This window comes from Schistocerca americana, chromosome 2 (assembly GCF_021461395.2).
Source record: "Schistocerca americana isolate TAMUIC-IGC-003095 chromosome 2, iqSchAmer2.1, whole genome shotgun sequence".
Classification (NCBI taxonomy): domain Eukaryota; kingdom Metazoa; phylum Arthropoda; class Insecta; order Orthoptera; family Acrididae; genus Schistocerca; species Schistocerca americana.
The window spans coordinates 673944359-673963532 of record NC_060120.1 but is presented as its reverse complement, the minus strand read 5'-3'; the positions used below and the strand labels follow the sequence as shown (position 1 = coordinate 673963532).

General features: G+C 38.5%; 1 protein-coding gene across 1 annotated transcript in view; it reads right to left on the bottom strand.

The window, feature by feature from the left end:
• LOC124594326 (G-protein coupled receptor 54) overlaps positions 1-18478 on the bottom strand; it is a 78608-nt gene extending 60130 nt beyond the window's left edge. Inside the window, exons 1-2 of the mRNA XM_047132688.1 lie at positions 18373-18478; positions 8457-8611 (exon numbers count right to left, since the gene is read on the bottom strand). Coding sequence (XP_046988644.1) covers positions 8457-8611; positions 18373-18478 — 261 coding nt within the window. The remainder of the gene's footprint in view (positions 1-8456; positions 8612-18372) is intronic.
• Positions 18479-19174: the final 696 nt, after the last annotated feature.

Sequence of the window (19174 nt, the reverse complement as noted above, 5' to 3'; positions counted from 1 at the left end):
TCCTATGCAAACAGCAAACACTCATGTACAGTAGATCAGCTGAAGGATAGAAATGAAATTGTGCTATAAAGGAGTATACTTATAATTACAGAAACAAAACAAATTTATATTGCATTTGACTCATATGCCATTAGAATGTGAATGTTACTTGATGAATTAACAAAACAATTGAATCAGTTACAATCAGTAACGCACTTAATCTTTCCTTCTCATCCTGTCTGATAATTATCCACTTACCCTGGTTTCTGGGTGACTTTTTCAAACTCTACCCCTTTTTCTAAACCTTGCTAGTCCTTTTTCTTCACACCTCTTCCTTCCGCTTCAACCCTCCTGCCAGAAGAAGGAGCCACTGTCTCCAAAAGCTTGCATACCTAATACCATTTATATGTGTGTTCTTCTGCCACTCTTGGTGAGTAGATTTTTTATCTGTCCAGTTACCTTATGTTTTCAAAAATTGATTATTTTTATTAATACATTTAATTCCCATTTTATCTTGTAAATTTTGGCTCTACATACACTACATGCATCCCCAAAGTTAGAACAAGATGCTCTAGTTACTAAGAATCTGCATACGTGATTGAGTTTTGCTATCTGAAACATGAATGATTAAGCTATGAACTTCTACTGTTTAATAGTATAATTACCTGAGACATTTATCTTTTAACTGAGTAATTTTATAAACTGAAAGGTTTAACTGTGATTTGATTGTGGGACTCTGCATATGTTCTGTAATTGTGCTCTGACTGAATTGTTAGTGATTGAATCTAAGTTATTTCAGGGAAAGACAAGATAAACAGCTGATATTATAGATTTATCCATTCTGAAACAATGCTGTGATTGGACTGGTTTAGATTTTTATTGGTCATCTAGTCTACAAAAGCTGTTGTGCATAATATATTAGATGAGTGTGTATATCAGTCCCCAGTCTTGCAGAATGTATTACACAGACTGTAGACAAAAAAGAGTTGTATTTTTAATGTTTCTAGAGCTTTCCAAGTCACTCAGCACTGTCCTATAAAATACACTGCTTGGCAAAAAGAGTAAAACACACAGAAGGGGAGAAAGCAACAAAAGGAAACTTCATGGATTGAGAAGATATGTCTTGTTGTTTCAGTTATTACAATATAGCGTCAAATTTGGCAGTATGAGCCCAGTTATCAATATACCTCCCTCTGTCCTGGATGCACTCACTGATTGATGTCTGTGTATCCTTTCTTAAGGCAAACTGGCTCCTGACTCTATGATGCCTGGAATAACACCAATGTGCCTCTCCAAAACATTGGAAGAATGGGACTTCTACCCAACTCACTACCATATATGCTGAGGATGGTTATCTGCAGCACTGCAAAACAGTAATTCATCAATGACACTATGCGATGCCACTCATCACCAGTTCATGCTACCTGGTCATGGCAACACTCCAAACACAGTTTTTGTGTTATGGCATCAATGGCAGCCTATGCATGGGGCAGTAATTCCCTTGTCTGGCTGAGCTGGTCTCTGACCAATGATACAGGATGACACAGAATGTTACAGGGAGACCATGTTCTCAGGTGACAAGGCACAGATGTGAAGTGGTTGCAATGCACTTGGTGCACAATATGGCAATCATCCCTTGTGGTGGTCAGACAAGGTCAACTAGAATGTTGCCGATAAATGTCCTTGCCCTCAGCTACCCACACAGTCCAACTTCAGGCCACTGTCCAAATGCCCCACAAATCTGGATATTCATGTTATGAGCAGCCAGCCAAATGGAGACTCATAATGAGACTCCTTTCAAACTTTGTCAGGTTCTGATAACACTGTCTAACATGAGTACACTGCATCCCCGTGTCCTTCACAGTGATCACTCAACGTCTACTTCTATTCATGTCCTTCACACACCCTACCAGGGCTAGTAACAACACTAAACACAAACAACACTAATGCATAGTAGTGGCCATTCTAGCTGTCACAGAGAAATGCAGGTCTAATTTTTTACTTACCTGCTGATGTTGTGCACATGTATGAAGTTACATTGACAATTGACCATGTCTTTTGGATTCTTTACATTTTTTGTCAGGCAGCGCATGTATTAAAAAACCTGGAAAACTGCCCTACTCATCAGCAGCATGCATTAGTCAGAAATAAAACAGATACAGAATGTCACAGCATCAGTAATGAGACTATCACTGGTTGATCCTTTTGTAAACAATATGGGCACAGAAGAGAAAGAGAATAAAATGTTGTATGCCATGTCATGCCAGTACTGAATGAAGACAAAAAAAGTTTGCAGGAGAAACACATATTTCTGCAAACATCACAGCACAATGACTCATGGAAAATGAACTGGTTATAAAACTGAAATAGACCATATATGCAGTGTTAAAAGACAAAGAAAAGTCGAGCATGCGGATACAAAGGTGTTTGGAACAAAGCTGGAGGAAGTAGAATCCATTAAATTCTTAGGTATTACTATGGACAGTAAACTGAAATGGAAACAGTATGTTAACCTTGTTTGTCTAAAAATCTCAGCTCTGTCATTATGAAGCAGCTGTCACAATATGTGAACAAATACCTTCCATGCAAAGTTTGCCACGGACTCTTCAAACTGTACCTGCAGTCTGAAGTAACTGTGTGGGAAAACTCAAATAATCATTATGCAAAAAGAAACAGGGAGGCAAAAAAGAGGTCATTTGTAGAAACTACTTCAAAAACCTAGATGGTCAGAGTGGGTAATAAATGCAAATGTACAAACATATGACACAACGGAAATCCACAGATCATGGTCTCTAGTGTTTGCATCAATGCCTCTGGATCCTGGGGTCCCAGGTTGAATTCCTGTTTGGGTCAGAGAGTTTCTTCTCTCAATGACTGGGTGTTTGTGCTATGATAATCATTTCACCTCATCTTCATCACAAAGATGGACACATCACTGAAGTAGCATCAAATAGAAAGATTTCCATCAGGTGCCAAACAACTGCACTTGGTTTCTCCCAGCCACTAATGTCATATGATCATTTCCATTACACAGAAGAAGGACCACAAATTGGTGATCCTTGAAAAAGAACCTTGGTACTCAGGTATCAAGTTACTAGCAAACCTGGCTAAAAACTGGCAGGATGATGTACACAATGGTGCCTTTCTACAGTAGCTTGCAGACTCTCTAGTGGAAAATAAATATTAAAGGATTAAAGATCACCAAATAAATTAATTCTGAAAATTTGTTCCATGTAATCATTAGTGTTTAAGAGCAAAGACTAATTAAAATGGTAACTGATTAAGAAATATGTAATATCAAAGTTTTTATGTTTTTAAAATTCCTATTTCAGAAGTATGCTTGTTATACATCATGCAATCATATGAGTCAAAGAAGAATCAAATTAACTCTTGAGTGGGCATTATGATTTTTGTAACACGAACGGGTGCACAGCACACTTTGTACATATGTAAGGAGTAGGTAATTTTATGTTACCAAGGTACACACCATCTACATCTACATCCATACTCCGCAAGCCACCTGACGGTGTGTAGCGGAGGGTACCTCGAGTACCTCTATTGGTTCTCCCTTCTATTCCAGTCTCATATTGTTCATGGAAAGAAGGATTGTCGGTATGCTACTGTGTGGGCTCTAATCTCTCTGATTTTATCCTCATGGTCTCTTCGTGAGATATACGTAGGAGGGAGCAATATACTGCTTGACTCTTCGGTGAAGGTATGTTCTCGAAACTTTAACAAAAGCCCATACCGAGCTACTGAGCATCTCTCCTGCAGAGTCTTCCACTGGAGTTTATCTATCATCTCTGTAACACTTTCGCGATTACTAAATCATCCTGTAATGAAGAGCACTGCTCTCCTTGGATGTTCTCTATCTCTTCTATCAACCCTATCTGGTATGGATCTCACACTGCTGAGCAGTATTCAAGCAGTGGGCGAACAAGTGTACTGTAACCTACTTCCTTTGTTTTCGGATTGCATTTCCTTAGGATTCTTCCAATGAATCTCAGTCTGGCATCTGCTTTACCGACGATCAACTTTATATGATCATTCCACTTTAAATCACTCTTAATGCGTACTCCCAGATAATTTATGGAATTAACTGCTTCCAGTTACTGACCTGCTATTTTGTAGGTAAATGATAAGGGATCTATCTTTCTATGTATTCGCAGCACATTACACTTGTCTACATGAGATTCAATTGCCATTCCCTGCACCATGCGTCAATTCGCTGCAGATCCTCCTGCATATCAGTACAATTTTCCATTGTTACAACCTCTCAATACACCACAGCATCATCTGCAAAAAGCCTCAGTGAACTTCCGATGTCATTCACAAGGTCATTTTTGTATATTGTGAATAGTAACAGTCCTATGACACTCCCCTGCGGCACACCTGAAATCACTCTTACTTCGGAAGACTTCTCTCCATTGAGAAAGACATGCTGCATACTGTTATCTAGGAACTCTTCAATCCAATCACACAATTGGTCTGATAGTCCATATGCTCTTACTTTGTTCATTAAATGACTGTGGGGAACTGTATTGAAAGCCTTGCGAAAGTCAAGAAACACGGCATCTACCTGTGAACCCGTGTCTATGGCCCTCTGAGTCTCAAGGATGAATAGCACGAGCTGGGTTTCACATGATCGTCTTTTTCGGAACCCATGCTGACATTATACTCGAACATAATACGTGTTACAAAATTCTACGACTGATCGACGTTAGACATATAGGTCTATAGTTCTGCACATGTGTTCGACGTCCCTTCTTGAAAACAGGGATGACCTGTGCCCTTTTCCAATCCTTTGGAATGCTACGCTCTTCTAGAGACCTACGGTACACCGCTGCAAGAAGGGGAGAAGGGGGGCAAGTTCCTTCTCATACTCTGTGTAAAATCGAACTGGTATCCCATCAGGTCCAGCGGCCTTTCCTCTTTTGAGCGATTTTAATTGTTTCTCTATCCCTCTGTCATCTATTTTGATATCTACCATTTTGTCATCTGTGCGACAATCTAGAGAAGGAACTACAGTGCAGTCTTCCTCTGTGAAACAGTTTTGGAAAAAGACATTTAGTATTTCAGCCTTTAGTCTGTCATCCTCTGTTTCAGTGCCATTTTGGTCACAGAGTGTCTGGACATTTTGTTTTGATCCACCTACCACTTTGACATAAGACCAAAATTTCTTAGGATTTTCTGCCAAGTCAATACATAAAACTTTACTTTCGAATTCATTGAATGCCTCTAGCATAGCCCTCCTCACACTATATTTCACTTCGCATAATTTTTGTTTGTCTGCAAGGCTTTGGCTATGTTTATTTTTGCTGTGAAGTTCCCTTTGCTTCCGCAGCAGTTTTCTAACTCAGTTGTTCTACCATGGTGGCTCTTTTCCATCTCTTACGATCTTGCTTGGCACATACTCATCTAACGCATATTGTACGATGGTTTTGAACTTTGTCCACTGATCCTCAACACTATCTGTACTTGAGACAAAACTTTTGTGTTGAGCCGTCAGGTACTCTGTAATCTGCTTTTTATCACTTTTGCTAAACAGAAAAATCTTCATGCCTTTTTTAATTTTTCCTATTTATGGCTGAAATCATAGATGCAGTAACCGCTTTATGATCGCTGATTCCCTGTTCTGCGTTAACTGTTTCAAATAGTTCAGGTCTGTTTGTCACCAGAAGGTCTAATATGTTATTGCCACGAGTCGGTTCTCTGTTTAACTGCTCAAGGTAGTTTTCAGATAAAGCACTTAAAAAACTTTCACTGGATTCTTTGTCCCTGCCACCTGTTATGAACGTTTGAGTCTCCCAGTCTATATCCGGCAAATTAAAATCTCCACCCAGAACTACAACATGGTGGGGAAATGCCACCATATGAGCAGAATCACAGTTTAATCTTAGTTTAATTAAACAATGATAAAGTAAACTTATATTACATGAGCTAAATTACTGTGCAATTAAACAATAATGAAATAAACATTCATTATGTCACTCTGTTGCCATGTACAAGCATTACACTACAGTAATGACTCCCTCAAAGCAGTAGATGGCATAGTTGCATCACAGCCCTGAAAAATGTTTATTCAATTACTAATTATCTCATAGACAACTGCCTCATTGTGGGATTGTGCTGCTATCTTAGAATCTGGGTCATTTTCTTGCACGGATTGCAATTTTATATTACTGCTGCTCACTTGGACATATGATAACACAACTAATCACTGTGTTAGCTGAAGCATTGGTGGAGGAACAGGTATGGGCTTGCAGTTGGGAAACAACAATGGAACCCTACAAGACAATGTTATTTGTGGTTGAAACACTTTATGCATAGGCACACCCACTTAAGGGTCAATACTGCGTCCATTATATTGGAACACCATAAAAGTTCAGCTGCCCCAGTAGAATGATATTATGTACACAAGCAAAGGCCTTAGCAACAGTACAGCATTACCAGCAGGATAGTTTTTCTTGCATGGCTCTGCTAGGGCTTCGTTTACAAGATTACAAGTGATCTTACCACTAAAAAAGCCTTTACATAAGGGAAAATGAGATCAACTCAAAGGGGACAATACCCACAACTAAGTCAGCACAAGATTACAACAGAATTAGTAAGATATGAGACTGTGAGTTTCTATAGCATATCTATTTCCATTTTAATAAAAAGCAGTCCAGATTGCAATATTTTTATTTTTTTTTTATTTTTAATTCTGGTTACCAAATGTGGTTTACGGGACCATTCTCAGGCTAAGGCTCTAAGATACATAATATTTATAATGGGTCATGTATAGCATACACTAAGCCACTTTAGAAACCTAACATAAAAACAACATCAGTTATGATATAAAATGATATGCTACCCAGATGATGTGAGCAGTTAGTGCATGAGGCCATTGTGTAGTACTGACTGGTATCCGTCACAAACTCCTGACTAGCTTTTTATTTAAATATCAAGTATGAATGCTGCGTTCCATAATGAGGTCAAAAATTATTTTCTTTTTGCATGCCAATGTCATTCAATCATGCATACAGCCTTCCTACTGTACAATTCTCCATGTTTAGATTAGATCAATTGATGTGCAGTGAAGAGATACTCAAGGATTTATAACATGTCATAAATTTGATGGTGATACAACAAATGCCAGTAGACAGAGGACAAGTACTGCTTGTAGAAGCAATACAACATTGAGTATGAGATGACAGAAATAATAAATCTGCTCTTCCTCCTTCTGAGACTGTATTACATCACAAGTAATCTAGAACCATCTCTCCAATGATCTCATGAACAAAGACAGTCATTTTTGGATGTTTAAGGTGTGGGACACTAAGCTTGGGCCATTGAAGTATCGTATGTAGCAGAATTTAAGTACAATGACACAGGCCTACAATTGAATATGGATGGTGCATGTTACATGAGAGCACGACTGTATCAGCACATAACCACAATGTGGTGAGAGGCTAGATAAAATTACATTAAAAAGCCCATCTGGAGCTGTTCAACACTCACATGGAGATAGAAATGATGCTCATCCAGGAAATATCACAGGTAACAAATGATATTACCTAACTGCAAAAAAAGTATTATATAAAAATTGGTGCCTTTTCCTTCAAAGATGAATTATAATGAACAGTTCAAGGTTCGCAAAGGAAGCTGAGAAGAAGGATAAAATTTATTACTTCAGTAATTATCTACATAATAATTTAAAATTGGCACAGTTTGTTTATTTATGTATTGGCTTGTACAATATCATTATGAATCAGTGATGAGATGATAAATATATAATGCAATACGTAAAAAATATTATAATAATAAATTTTCTTTCACTGGACAAATGGGTGTATGTATAGTGGCATTTCCTTTATATCTATGGCACCAAAGATTTTTAAACACCAGAGATAGATATAGTGCTTTACAACATTACACTTTTTTAAATTAATTAACTGACTACAAATTCCCTGACATTAGCTATGTTAGGTATAGCTTTACTACACAATAGCAGCATATGAAAACAAGGATTTCCCACTTGTTGTGAGTGACTTCCTTAACCACTTTGGCTATTCATGCATGCACCCTGGACCCATCCAAACTTCTGTATGTCACATTGTCTACATCCTTATATTGTAGTACACTAAATTCGCCAGTCCAGCACACTTGTTACTTTAGTTTTCAGTGACTCATAAAAATGTTCAGTTTTACCACCTTTATTAAATATAAGCTATTTTAGTATTTTGGTGACCTGCAATACACACACACACACACACACACATACACACACACACACACACACAGAGAGAGAGAGAGAGAGAGAGAGAGAGAGAGAGACATATATATATGCAGCCTATAAATTGACCCATTCCATTCTGATTGAAATCATGCAAATTATCTGTAAAAAAAATAACCACCCAAATAACAGTATTGCATGATTGAGAAATTTTTGAATCAATCTGAAAAATCTGAATATGTAACTAATGAAAACTTACTTCTCCTTTATCCACACCCATCTGTCCATTCTCCCAATGTTCCCATGATATATTTGTAGTACATCCTGAGATATTTTTAATCCCTTTGTGAGTACTGCTGTAGTTATCACATTGATCAGAAGGTCGATGATCAATAACAGGTAGACACATTTCTTCTGGAAAATAAGAAGTTGTAAAATATACAAAACAATATACAATACACTACACCACACACTTGCATAAGAGTTACACAATATGTTTAGAAATCAACATCAACTTCAAAATCAGAGCCACTGACAAATCACAAAGTATCAATGGCAATTGTTTCTGTCTCCTGCATTGTTATTGAATAAGTCACAATTCATATAAACGTTTGTCATCTGCTGGTAAGCAAGTATAAGAACTGTAAGATTTTTTTAATCAATGTCAGAAAAATATTTTATTGCTTGCTTTTCTGAAGAAAATAATGTATCAACTTTTGATTGTTGTATGCCAGAAAATATTTCAGTGGGATGGCAAGGGGCAAAATATCGCAAAAAAAATACCAATTTTCCTGTCTTCAGTTCATAAATGTGCTGACCATGTCTCAGTTTGTTCATCCAGTTGGGAACTACAAAACAGGAAATCCATTGTTTTATCAAGTATCTGACCAGCAATGTCAATCTCTGGGCAATACAAATCATTTTTATTTACCTATAACTGTATAATAAGAGTTTTCATAAAATTAAGATTTAAACTATATGCTTTCCAGCATATGTACATCTCTTCATCTGTTGCCTAGGTTGTATCTGGCTTAGTTCACTTTTGACCCTTCTTCAGTATGTTCAAATAATCAACAAACATTATTACTTTTGAGCTGATCTTTAAAGCCTTTGGAAAGTAACGTGTAGTAGGTTAACAGATGTAGAATTAGCTCTTTATGTTGCAGGAGTCAATATACTTTCTTGCCAATAATGGGTTTAGTTTTACTCCTGTAGGGTAGTTTGTCAATAAGAATATGTTTTCTCCTGGTCATTGTCAGGTTTCTTGATATTGCAACAGCTAGTAATCAGTCAAGCAGCTCCTCATTTGACCTCACAGGTGTTAGTGCACCTCCTATAGTCCTCACACCAAGGAAAAACCCCTGGCAGTATGGGGAATTGAACCCTGCTCCTCTGCATGACAGTCAGCCTAGCTGGCCACACAGCTGCAGAGGTGAAATCTGTAAAGTATACTAGCCAATAATTATGATTATTACTAATCTATTACCACATATAACTATGGAAATTATTTCTAGGATTGTTTACATGTGTACATATATGTTAGGACAATAGCAGATATGAAAAGCAAGCCAGTGCTCATTGTCAGCTCTAGTTATTATCTTACTACTTTAGACAGAGAATTTATGTAACTTCATACAGCATTTCTGTACCTTTGTACAGAGCACACTCAGTGGTTCATATACTGGCAAAGTCACAGGTCTATGTGCAAATAGCCAGTAGAGGGCAGGTTTACCCCCACCCCCCACCCCCTGCGCCACCAGTGCCACCAGAAAAAGTTACAATCTTTTAATTTTTGCAAATTGAACTTGCATCCTGCCCTGCCCCACTACAGCACACAGACAAATGTATTGATTCAATATAAATTTGGAGTAGAGTCATAATATGTAATGGATATTGATTAGTAGCAAATGTACCCTGAGCCATTTGTCATCAAATCTCAAACCGGCTTTGCCATTTGCCACTATTCTCCATACAACTTAAAATACAAGATGTCTCTAGATTTTAAAAGTTGTCAGCAGTATTCTACCTTTGATCCACAATGCTGTTCCTCATGTTAACAGCCAGCATAGAAAACTGCTAAAAATATGAGTGTACAAACTATTGTCGCATGTCTGCATTTTACCTGCCTGACAGCAAAATAATATGTGCAAATCTTATATGAACCATACTCTCTCAGTTAAGGACATTATAGATAGCCAATACATTTCATTAAACTGTAACATTAGTATATTTTATTACTGATAAACATAGTGTTTCAAAAATTTTGAGTTTTAATTTGCAAGAACTTGTGTCTCATTTTCATTATCCCTTCACATTCCCACTGTTCATCCAGTAAATTCTCTCTGTATTGCATGAGTGAATCAGCAGTTATCATTGTGTGAAACTGTATCTTTCCCTTCTTAGCCTAACAAGAAAAACAGTGCTGTTTCATTGCTGCCATTTAATAAACATTGTCATATGAACCAATTATCATGGCTCTCACACACATTTCATGAAGACAGTTGGATTCAGCAATAAATTATCAACCTCTATTGTGCTATGTCCTTCCATTCTTGTTGGTAATGTTACTGTGGGAAACAAACTGAAGCTATACATCAGTTACATACAATGCCATCAATCACTTTTGTTTGACACAAAATCAGTATTGAAATCTTGACTTTCTATAGCCTCCCAGTTATTTCAGATAACTCTCATACAAATCCTTGTTATGTGCTAAACAATGTTTAAAATTTTCCTGTTGAAGCCAGTACACAGACAAAATCAGTATCTTGTAAATTTCTAAGTCTATTACCAAACTCAGAGAGCTGTTCAAAGCATTACTCATTTACTTTACAACCTCACAGCTTATTCCAGTTTTAGTGTATATACGCATGCCCCTTCTTCTTATATTAAGCCTATAGTAAGATCCATGTTGATAAATGTGCTGAATTTCTGTGACTTCCTGATGACATTCTGTGATGCTTAACACATTTGTAGAGAAACATTTTAGATCTTAAAATTTCCTGTGGTGAGATGAGAACTTCACCTCTCTTATTTAACAAGCATCATATGTTTGAATGGAAAAGTTTACACTATGATCTGTCCAAACAACATTCCTTGTTTTGCAGTTAATTGCTGCTAATGTCTCTACATTTATTTATTTCATCTTCGATCATTTTGCACACTATTGATGTTAATAGTTTGTACAAACTGAATAACACATAATGGTACATATAATAATAAATAAAATAATGAAATCATATAAATTTGCACACATACAATGAGTATAAGTTAAAATTTTGCATCCTCTTTCGCACTATCAGAAAACTCCTCTGTAGCATAGAAAGCTTTCTTCTTAAGGGAGTTTTGTAGAACATTTCTAAATGTTTGTAATGAGATAGTGTGGCAGTGCATTGAACAGTTTTACTCCAAGGTATATATAGCTATTGTGAGTCTTGCTTAGCCTCATAAAGGGTGGTCAGTCTTTTCTTTGTGATGTGTATTATGACAATGAAATAATTACCTTAATGTGTAGCTCTCTTGATTTTCTTTTGTGCAGACTAAGCAATTGAGTAATAAATAATAATGGGACTGTTATGACACCCAATTTCTTGAAAATCAGCCTACAAGATATATTGTTTTTGAAAGTACCTCCTACACATCTGACAACCTTTTTCTGCCAGATTAAAAACTCTTTTTACCCCAGTGGGGTTCCCGAAAGCGGTATGCAGCGTGTTATGCGGCTACGAAAAATGCATTATAGGAGCTGAGGATCATGTTTTCACTCACTAATGCTCTAAGTTTATGTTAAAGGTGTATGACTCTTGATAATTTAGTGCACACAGAATCTGTGTGGAAATTTCAAGTTAATTTGGAATCCGAGTGCACACCAAGAAGTTTAACTGACATAAAGTCATTGTTAGTATTGCATAAACAAAATATTATATTTTATGTTTTATTTTGGTTTACAGTTCAGTGAATTAAATGCCTTTAAACTAGTTACTAGAAATTCTTAGGTTGGCTTTGCTTTGTTCCTTTAGATCTTCTATGTCATTTCCAGTTTTAATGAAAATGGTGTCATCAGCATACAGAACAGATTTACATGGCATAATAATAGGTAGGTCATTAATATGGATTATAAACAATAAGAGTCACAGTACAAAACCTTGAGAAATGCCTCTTGAAACATCTAGGATTCCAGAGCTCATACCATTTAATTGTATGTTTTGCTTCCTGTTGTCAAGATACAATTCTATAAGGGTTAGTTCTGAATCTCAAATGAGACAGCACCTCAGTCCATCTGTTAGAATCTGATGACTCACAGATTCAAATGTCTTGCTGAGGTCAATCAGTAGGGCAGAAAAAGAATATTTTGCTTCAGAGGCATTGAATACTGTCGAAACAACAAATTCAACAGTTTTCAGTGTAGCTGAATTTTTCCTGATGTCATACTGATAGTTTGTCAGCGTTACATTGCAGGTGAAATGTTTGTAAATTTGCTCAAAAATGTTGGTATAAGAGAAATAGAACAGTAGTTATCAACACATGACTTGTCTCCTTTTTTGTAGAGGGATAACTACTGTTATCTTCAAGCAGGCTGGAAAAGAACAAACTCATAAAAAGTCAGCTTATTAGTAAACAGAGTGTTTGTAGTATAATGTCTGCTATCTTTTTAACAAAATCTGACAGACCATACAAGTATTCTGATTTTGAGTTGCTGAGTTTTGCTATTGCTACTTCAACATCAAAGACAGCAGTTTGTCTGCACTTGAATAAGGATGTTGTAGGTTTGTTGTGCAATATGAATAACTTTGTTTTTTTCTAAATGTTTATCAGTGCCTGATTATAGTAGGCATTTTGTTGAGTTGGATGTCCTTCATTACTAGAATTAATAAATAAATTATTCGCTTCATTGAGTTTGATACTGGTAGTATCACAAGTAGTTCTGTTAGTAGTACCTAGTTCTGCTTTTATAATTCTCCAAGCAGCCTCGTGTTTGTTTTGTGATTACTGAATATATTTATCATTTACCATTCATTTCTGTTTTATAATTTCTGATCTCGGCAAAATCCATTAAGGTAAGTGACTTTGACAAAGGGTATATTATTATTATGCAGAGCCTGTGAATGAATATCTCAAAAGTGGCAAAGGTGGTTGAATATTCATTTGCTACTGTTGAGCATCTACAGAAAGAGGTAGAAGGACAGTGAAACCACCACTAGGAGCTAAGTGGTTGGACATCCACGACTCTCCACAGAATGTTGTGTTCAGAGGCTTGTCTGCTTTGTAAAGTAGGATAGACAGTGACCTGTGTAATCTCTGCCAAAAGAGCACAATGTTGGTAAAAGCCCAAGTGTTTTCAAAGTACATCATTCATTATATGTTGGTGAACATGGAGCTCCACAGCAGACTACCCCAGTGTGTTCACATGTTGATCCAATGACGTCATCAATTAAAACTGCAGTGGGCATGGGACCATTGGGATTTAACTGTCAATCAATGTAAATGTGTTAGCTCTTCAGGTGAGTCACATTTTTTCTACACTACATCGCTGGTCACCTCCATTAACACTGTCATCGAGGTGAACGGTGGCTCGATACGTGCAGCGCCCCATGGATGCAGGCTTGTGGGAACATTATTATGCAATGGGAGACATTCTCCTGTGCTCGCATGGGACCTGTGGTAGTAATCGAAGAAATGCTGACAGCTGCAAACCACTTCCATCCTTTCATGTTGATGTCTTCCCTGATGGTGATGTCCTCTTTCAGCAGTGTAACTGTCTATGTAGCCAGAACTGTACTACAGTGAATCAACTTGGACTTCACAAAGCTGCAAAGCAAGATAACTGGAAACTGTGAGGGCTACTGCAAGCTTCCTAGAAAGCTCGCACTAGATCTGTTGCAGTTGATAATATTAGGAGATTTTAATAGAAAGGGGAAAGAGAGGTTAGCAAACCTTTTCAGCTAAGAGAATAAGGATGGTGGTGGTGGGACAGTGGGGAGGGGTGACCATACACCAGAGGTGGTGGGAGGGTGAGGGGGGGGGGGGGGGTTGCATGATCTTGCATAATAAAATTCCTTTGACTACTTGGTCTAAAGGGTTCCTTTATTTTTCTTAACATCTTTGTCTGGACAGGCAGCACAGAAAGAGACTAAAATTTCAAAAATAAATAAATTGGAGAGTAAATCTAATATCATGCACCAAAATATTAAAGGCTTGAAAAATGCCATTAATAACCTTATGATAATAAAAATCTCCTACATACTGTAAGGATTAGAATCATGGTCCAATAGAACAAAAACCTGCCTTGGTTTCTTAAAAAAATTAAAGGGAAGAACCATGCCACATTCATAGCAGAAGGACAAACAAGAACATAAGAAAAGTGAATTTTTATTTTGTTTTAGATTATAATATGGTAATGAATCAGTATAACTTACCAACCCTTCTTTTATATTAATGTTTTAGTAAACCTGGTGTGGGTTGCACAGTGGAATAGTGTGGAAACCTGCCATGGAGGGCATATGCTACATGTAAGTCAGACAGACCAACTGACAGACATATTTACCTGTGGGTGGCAGTAAACCAATGAGGCAGGTGCTCATGCTGAGTTCAAACTCTGCAGACCTCACCTTCTACTTCATGCCAAGTGTTGTTGCTGAGTGCTCGTCATTAGCCACCCCAACCATGGCATGCTGATTATTCATGTGCATGTCTCTACAAGGTTTTGGACTCTGCTTCCCATAGATTGACTCCAATGGCTAGGTTCAATTCCTCTCATGAGGTTCTGTTCCCAAGTTATTTTTGAATCATCATTGGCACATGAAGTGCCCATGCTGATGATGTAGTGCAACGACATTGCTTTTGTTTCCCTTACCTAGTGTTAATTTTGGGCCACCACAAACCAGGCATTTCTGCAGTGCTGGCAGGAATGGTTGCACCTACAGAAGGAACACCAGCAGCAGCAGAATACAGATCTGCTTCATGCCCTTGCCCTGCTGGCAATGGTCTCTGTACCTTTTTTTGCAGTTTTCTTCTCCACCACCATTATCTGGTTTCATTGAGTCTGTGAAAACATGGGAGAATTACCTGCACTGCTTCTTGGTGCCCTGTCAGGTAAGGTGTATCATCGATCCTGTTGGTTAGGACAGCTTGCTGTTGTTCAGCAGCGTGGGTTTGTGCAAAGTTGTCCAAAATTTGAATACCTTCTTTGAGCCCAAGAAACACCCCTTTGATGAGCTTTGTCAGTTGTTGACACAATATTTCAGACACGAAACTCATGTAGTAGTGGCACAGTTGGTGTTTAGCCAACACCACAAGTGCCTTGGGCAGTCGTATGTGACCTGGATTTGCAGGGCCTCTCATACAAGTGTTATTTTGTGTGCCACACATGTGCTACCTATTATGAAGACTCGCTGACTGGACACAGTTAGCGCCTGATCCTGAGGTTCATAGTCAGGCATTGACATCATCCGACCCTTCCTTAGCAAAAATTGCCTAAACTGCAGAATCACATAGCTGACAGTGGCTGCAAGTAACATCCTCTATGGTAATTGGCAAGTGGCTCAATTAGGTATGCACGGTAACAGTCCTCTATGCTCTGCAGGGTACCCCAGGCAGCCTCGCCTCCCACTGAGTTGCTGTGTGTTGACGCTGTTGATAATTATGGTGCAGTGGTGTTGCAGTGCTTCCTCATTTTCCCAGAAGGGTCATGCCAGTCATAGGGTCATAATGGATTGTAACTCCCACCTGCAATGGTTTTTGAATCCTTGGAGTCATCATCCTTCCACTCATCAGGTGAGCCCCAGTGCCCCTTCCCCAATAGTCATTTGTTGTATTTTTACCTAGATTGTCTGCTCATGGATGCCATGTGTGGGGTATGTCATCAGTTAGACCACTTCGCAACTGTCTGTGACAGTTGTTGGGCCATGAGTCAGTTGTTGGATGCCCCTGTGTATTGTCTGGAGTCTACGGCTGCCTCCGACAACCTGCACATATTGCCCCGGGCTATTTCATTGCATGATTGATTGATTACAAAGGCAGTTCAAGGAACATCATATAATTTAATGATTCTATATTTACTTGTTTATTTTTAAGTCATTTGTTGCTGTAGAGTGTAATTCTTGCACCACTTCAAAGATGAATGTAACGTATTATGTCAGTTGCAAGGGCATATAATTGAAATTGCTGAAGCTTAACAAGGTTCTAAGAACTGCTAGATTTTCTCTCACATTCTATACAGAATTTCTGGCTGAGTTATTCTCTCTTTTAACTATAATATAATACACATTCCAAAAACAAAAGACTTTACCTAATGGTTGGAAGAAAGCAAAAGTCATAACCATCTCCAACAATGGTAGCATAAGTGATCAACAAAACTACCATCCTGTATCACTGACATCTATTTGTTGCCAAGTATCACAAACCTACCATCCTGTATCACTGACATCCATTTGTAGCCGAATCTCACAATACACTGCTAGCTCAACCATAATGAGGTATCTCAAACAGACTTAGCTCATCCACAATAACCAGCATGGATTCTGAAAACAAAAATCATGAGAAATCTAATTCATACTTTTCTCACACGATATTTTGAAAGCCATGGATCAAGGTAATGACATACCACACCAACACTTATTAACAAAAGAAACTGGAAGCCATGGGTGAGAGCTCAGTATTGTGCTTTTGTTGTGGCATCTTGCAGCTGGCATTCAGCAGCCTTCGTCGTTGAAGAACTGTAGTAAATATAAAAGTTGTCTACCTATAGTGATGATGATATCATGGCTCCACAGCCTCTGCAGTTCCATGAATCGCTATCAGAAAAAAAGTCACACCTAGCACACACCCCTCTGGGACAGCATTCGTCTGTATATGGAGCATACTACAGGATGTCCAAACTTGGACACAAAACAACAGGCGGGACAAAAAATTCCAGATAAAAACTGGGAGGGGGCCTCTATGGGTGTTATAATGGAGTGAGGTATCATAAGCCTTCCACAAGTCAAAGAAGACATCATTGAGGTACTGGCAGTGGGCATAAGCTGTCCTTGTAATAGACTACAGACAAATAAAGTGGTCAGCTGTGTATCGGCCCTCCAAAAATCTATACTGGCTGTTGGACAAAATGCCCTTTATCTCAAGGATCCAACATGACCACCAATTCACCATTCATATATGTAACATACACACACTGTTTGAGAGACTGATAGGTCTATGGCAGTCTATTTTATGTGGATTTTACCTGGTTTCAGAATAGGAGCAATTATGCTTTTCTTCACCCTACACCAGATATAATTGAAGATTGCTAGTATGTGTCTTGGTAACCCATGATTGGATGATGTAGCTATGGTAATCAATGTGTTAACACTTGTCTTATACTGGCACCAGTGCTGTGGCTACTACAACATTTTGCCAGCTGCAGTCATAATCCATCGTGATTCAGTTTGCCTGCCTGCACCAGCAGCAGGTGGCACAGGGCCAGCCATCAGGTAGCAGCCCAATCACACATCAGAAGACTGCATTGTCCCATGGCCTTTAGGTGCCACTGATGGCTTGCAACAGACTAACATCATATATTCCCAGAGCAGAGCAGACTCTCTTCATTTGCTACTGTATTTGCTGGTAGTAACTGGACTCCCCTCTCAGGATAAAATGTGGTTTGTATCATAAACTTGGCCTGACTTCTACTCTGTACTTGTGTTCACATTAAAAAATTTAGAACTTTGTGCATGTTCTTATTTGTGAGTGGAATTACAATGTGAATGGTGATGAGTGCGAATGGACTTTTCAAGTGTATTTCTTGGCAGTTTGATAATGATGATCAGCATGTCTTTGGAGACGGTTCTTCAAAGTTTGCTGCAGCAGCAACTGGAAAGCCAGTGTCATTTGGAAATAAACAGCAGGAATACAGTGTCATGTTGCACAGGGTGTTGACCAGACTACTGGCACAGCCCCAACATTTGCCAGCCCATCAACCTCCCTTCCACACCTATGATGAGTGTGCAGAGCACTGGGAGGCATACGAGGTGTGTTTACAGCACCACTTAAATGTCTTCAAGGTAACAGATGCTTAGAACATTAAGGTTCTTCTTCTCTCATGGATTTCACTCCCCCCCTTCCCATTCTTGTATCAGTTGTTAAGAAAGTGGACCTCACTTCAGGAACCCTTTTTCTTCTCATTTGACAAAATGTGTCACCTGTTTCATCATTCAAAGTTTCTTGTATGGCAAGCCACCAGTTGGATTCCTGAGCAGACGTGGCCACTGTCAACTTGGCCAATGGCAGGAACTTGGGTTCAGGCATATCCTTGGAGGCAGAAATTGCAGTGGTACAGCTTGTGTGTAAACCACCTACCACATGAACACATCTATGGTGGGCTGTTGCCCACAAATCACTTCAATCATTCCCCATTTGTTTTGTTGAACATGAGAAGCCCAACTGTCCCAAGCATTGGTCCTCCTACCACCACCATTGGAAGAAAGCATACATTGTGGCCGCATATCAAGCATGTCCACTTGCGTCCCATACTTGGCCCTTCAACTGACGGACATTAATATCTTCAACTCTACATGTGACAACCCTGTGACAGCTTATAACAAATTGATCATCAATGTATGTCTCACTGGGAAGCCACTTCAGTTGCAAGTACATACAGATGCCACAATGTCTCTAATTACTTATCATGTATATCTTCTCTGTAGTGCACCGTCATTGTCTCCAGCTTCACATCATGCTGTAAATTACAACAAACAACAAATCACTAATCTCAGACAATTTACATACAAGGTGATAGTCCACCTGTTAACGTTTCTTGTGATGGATACTGCTTTCATGGAGAACTTGTTTGGCTTGGATGCTTTCACAGCATTTAGAGTCACAGTTGCCGAATCGCTTAACCAGTTCTGACCAAGTACCTTGCAAGGAACTTGGTGAACTTTGCAAGAGTTTTTTGGACATCTTTTCACCTGAGATTGGCTGGGCTAAGCATTTTGCTGCTCT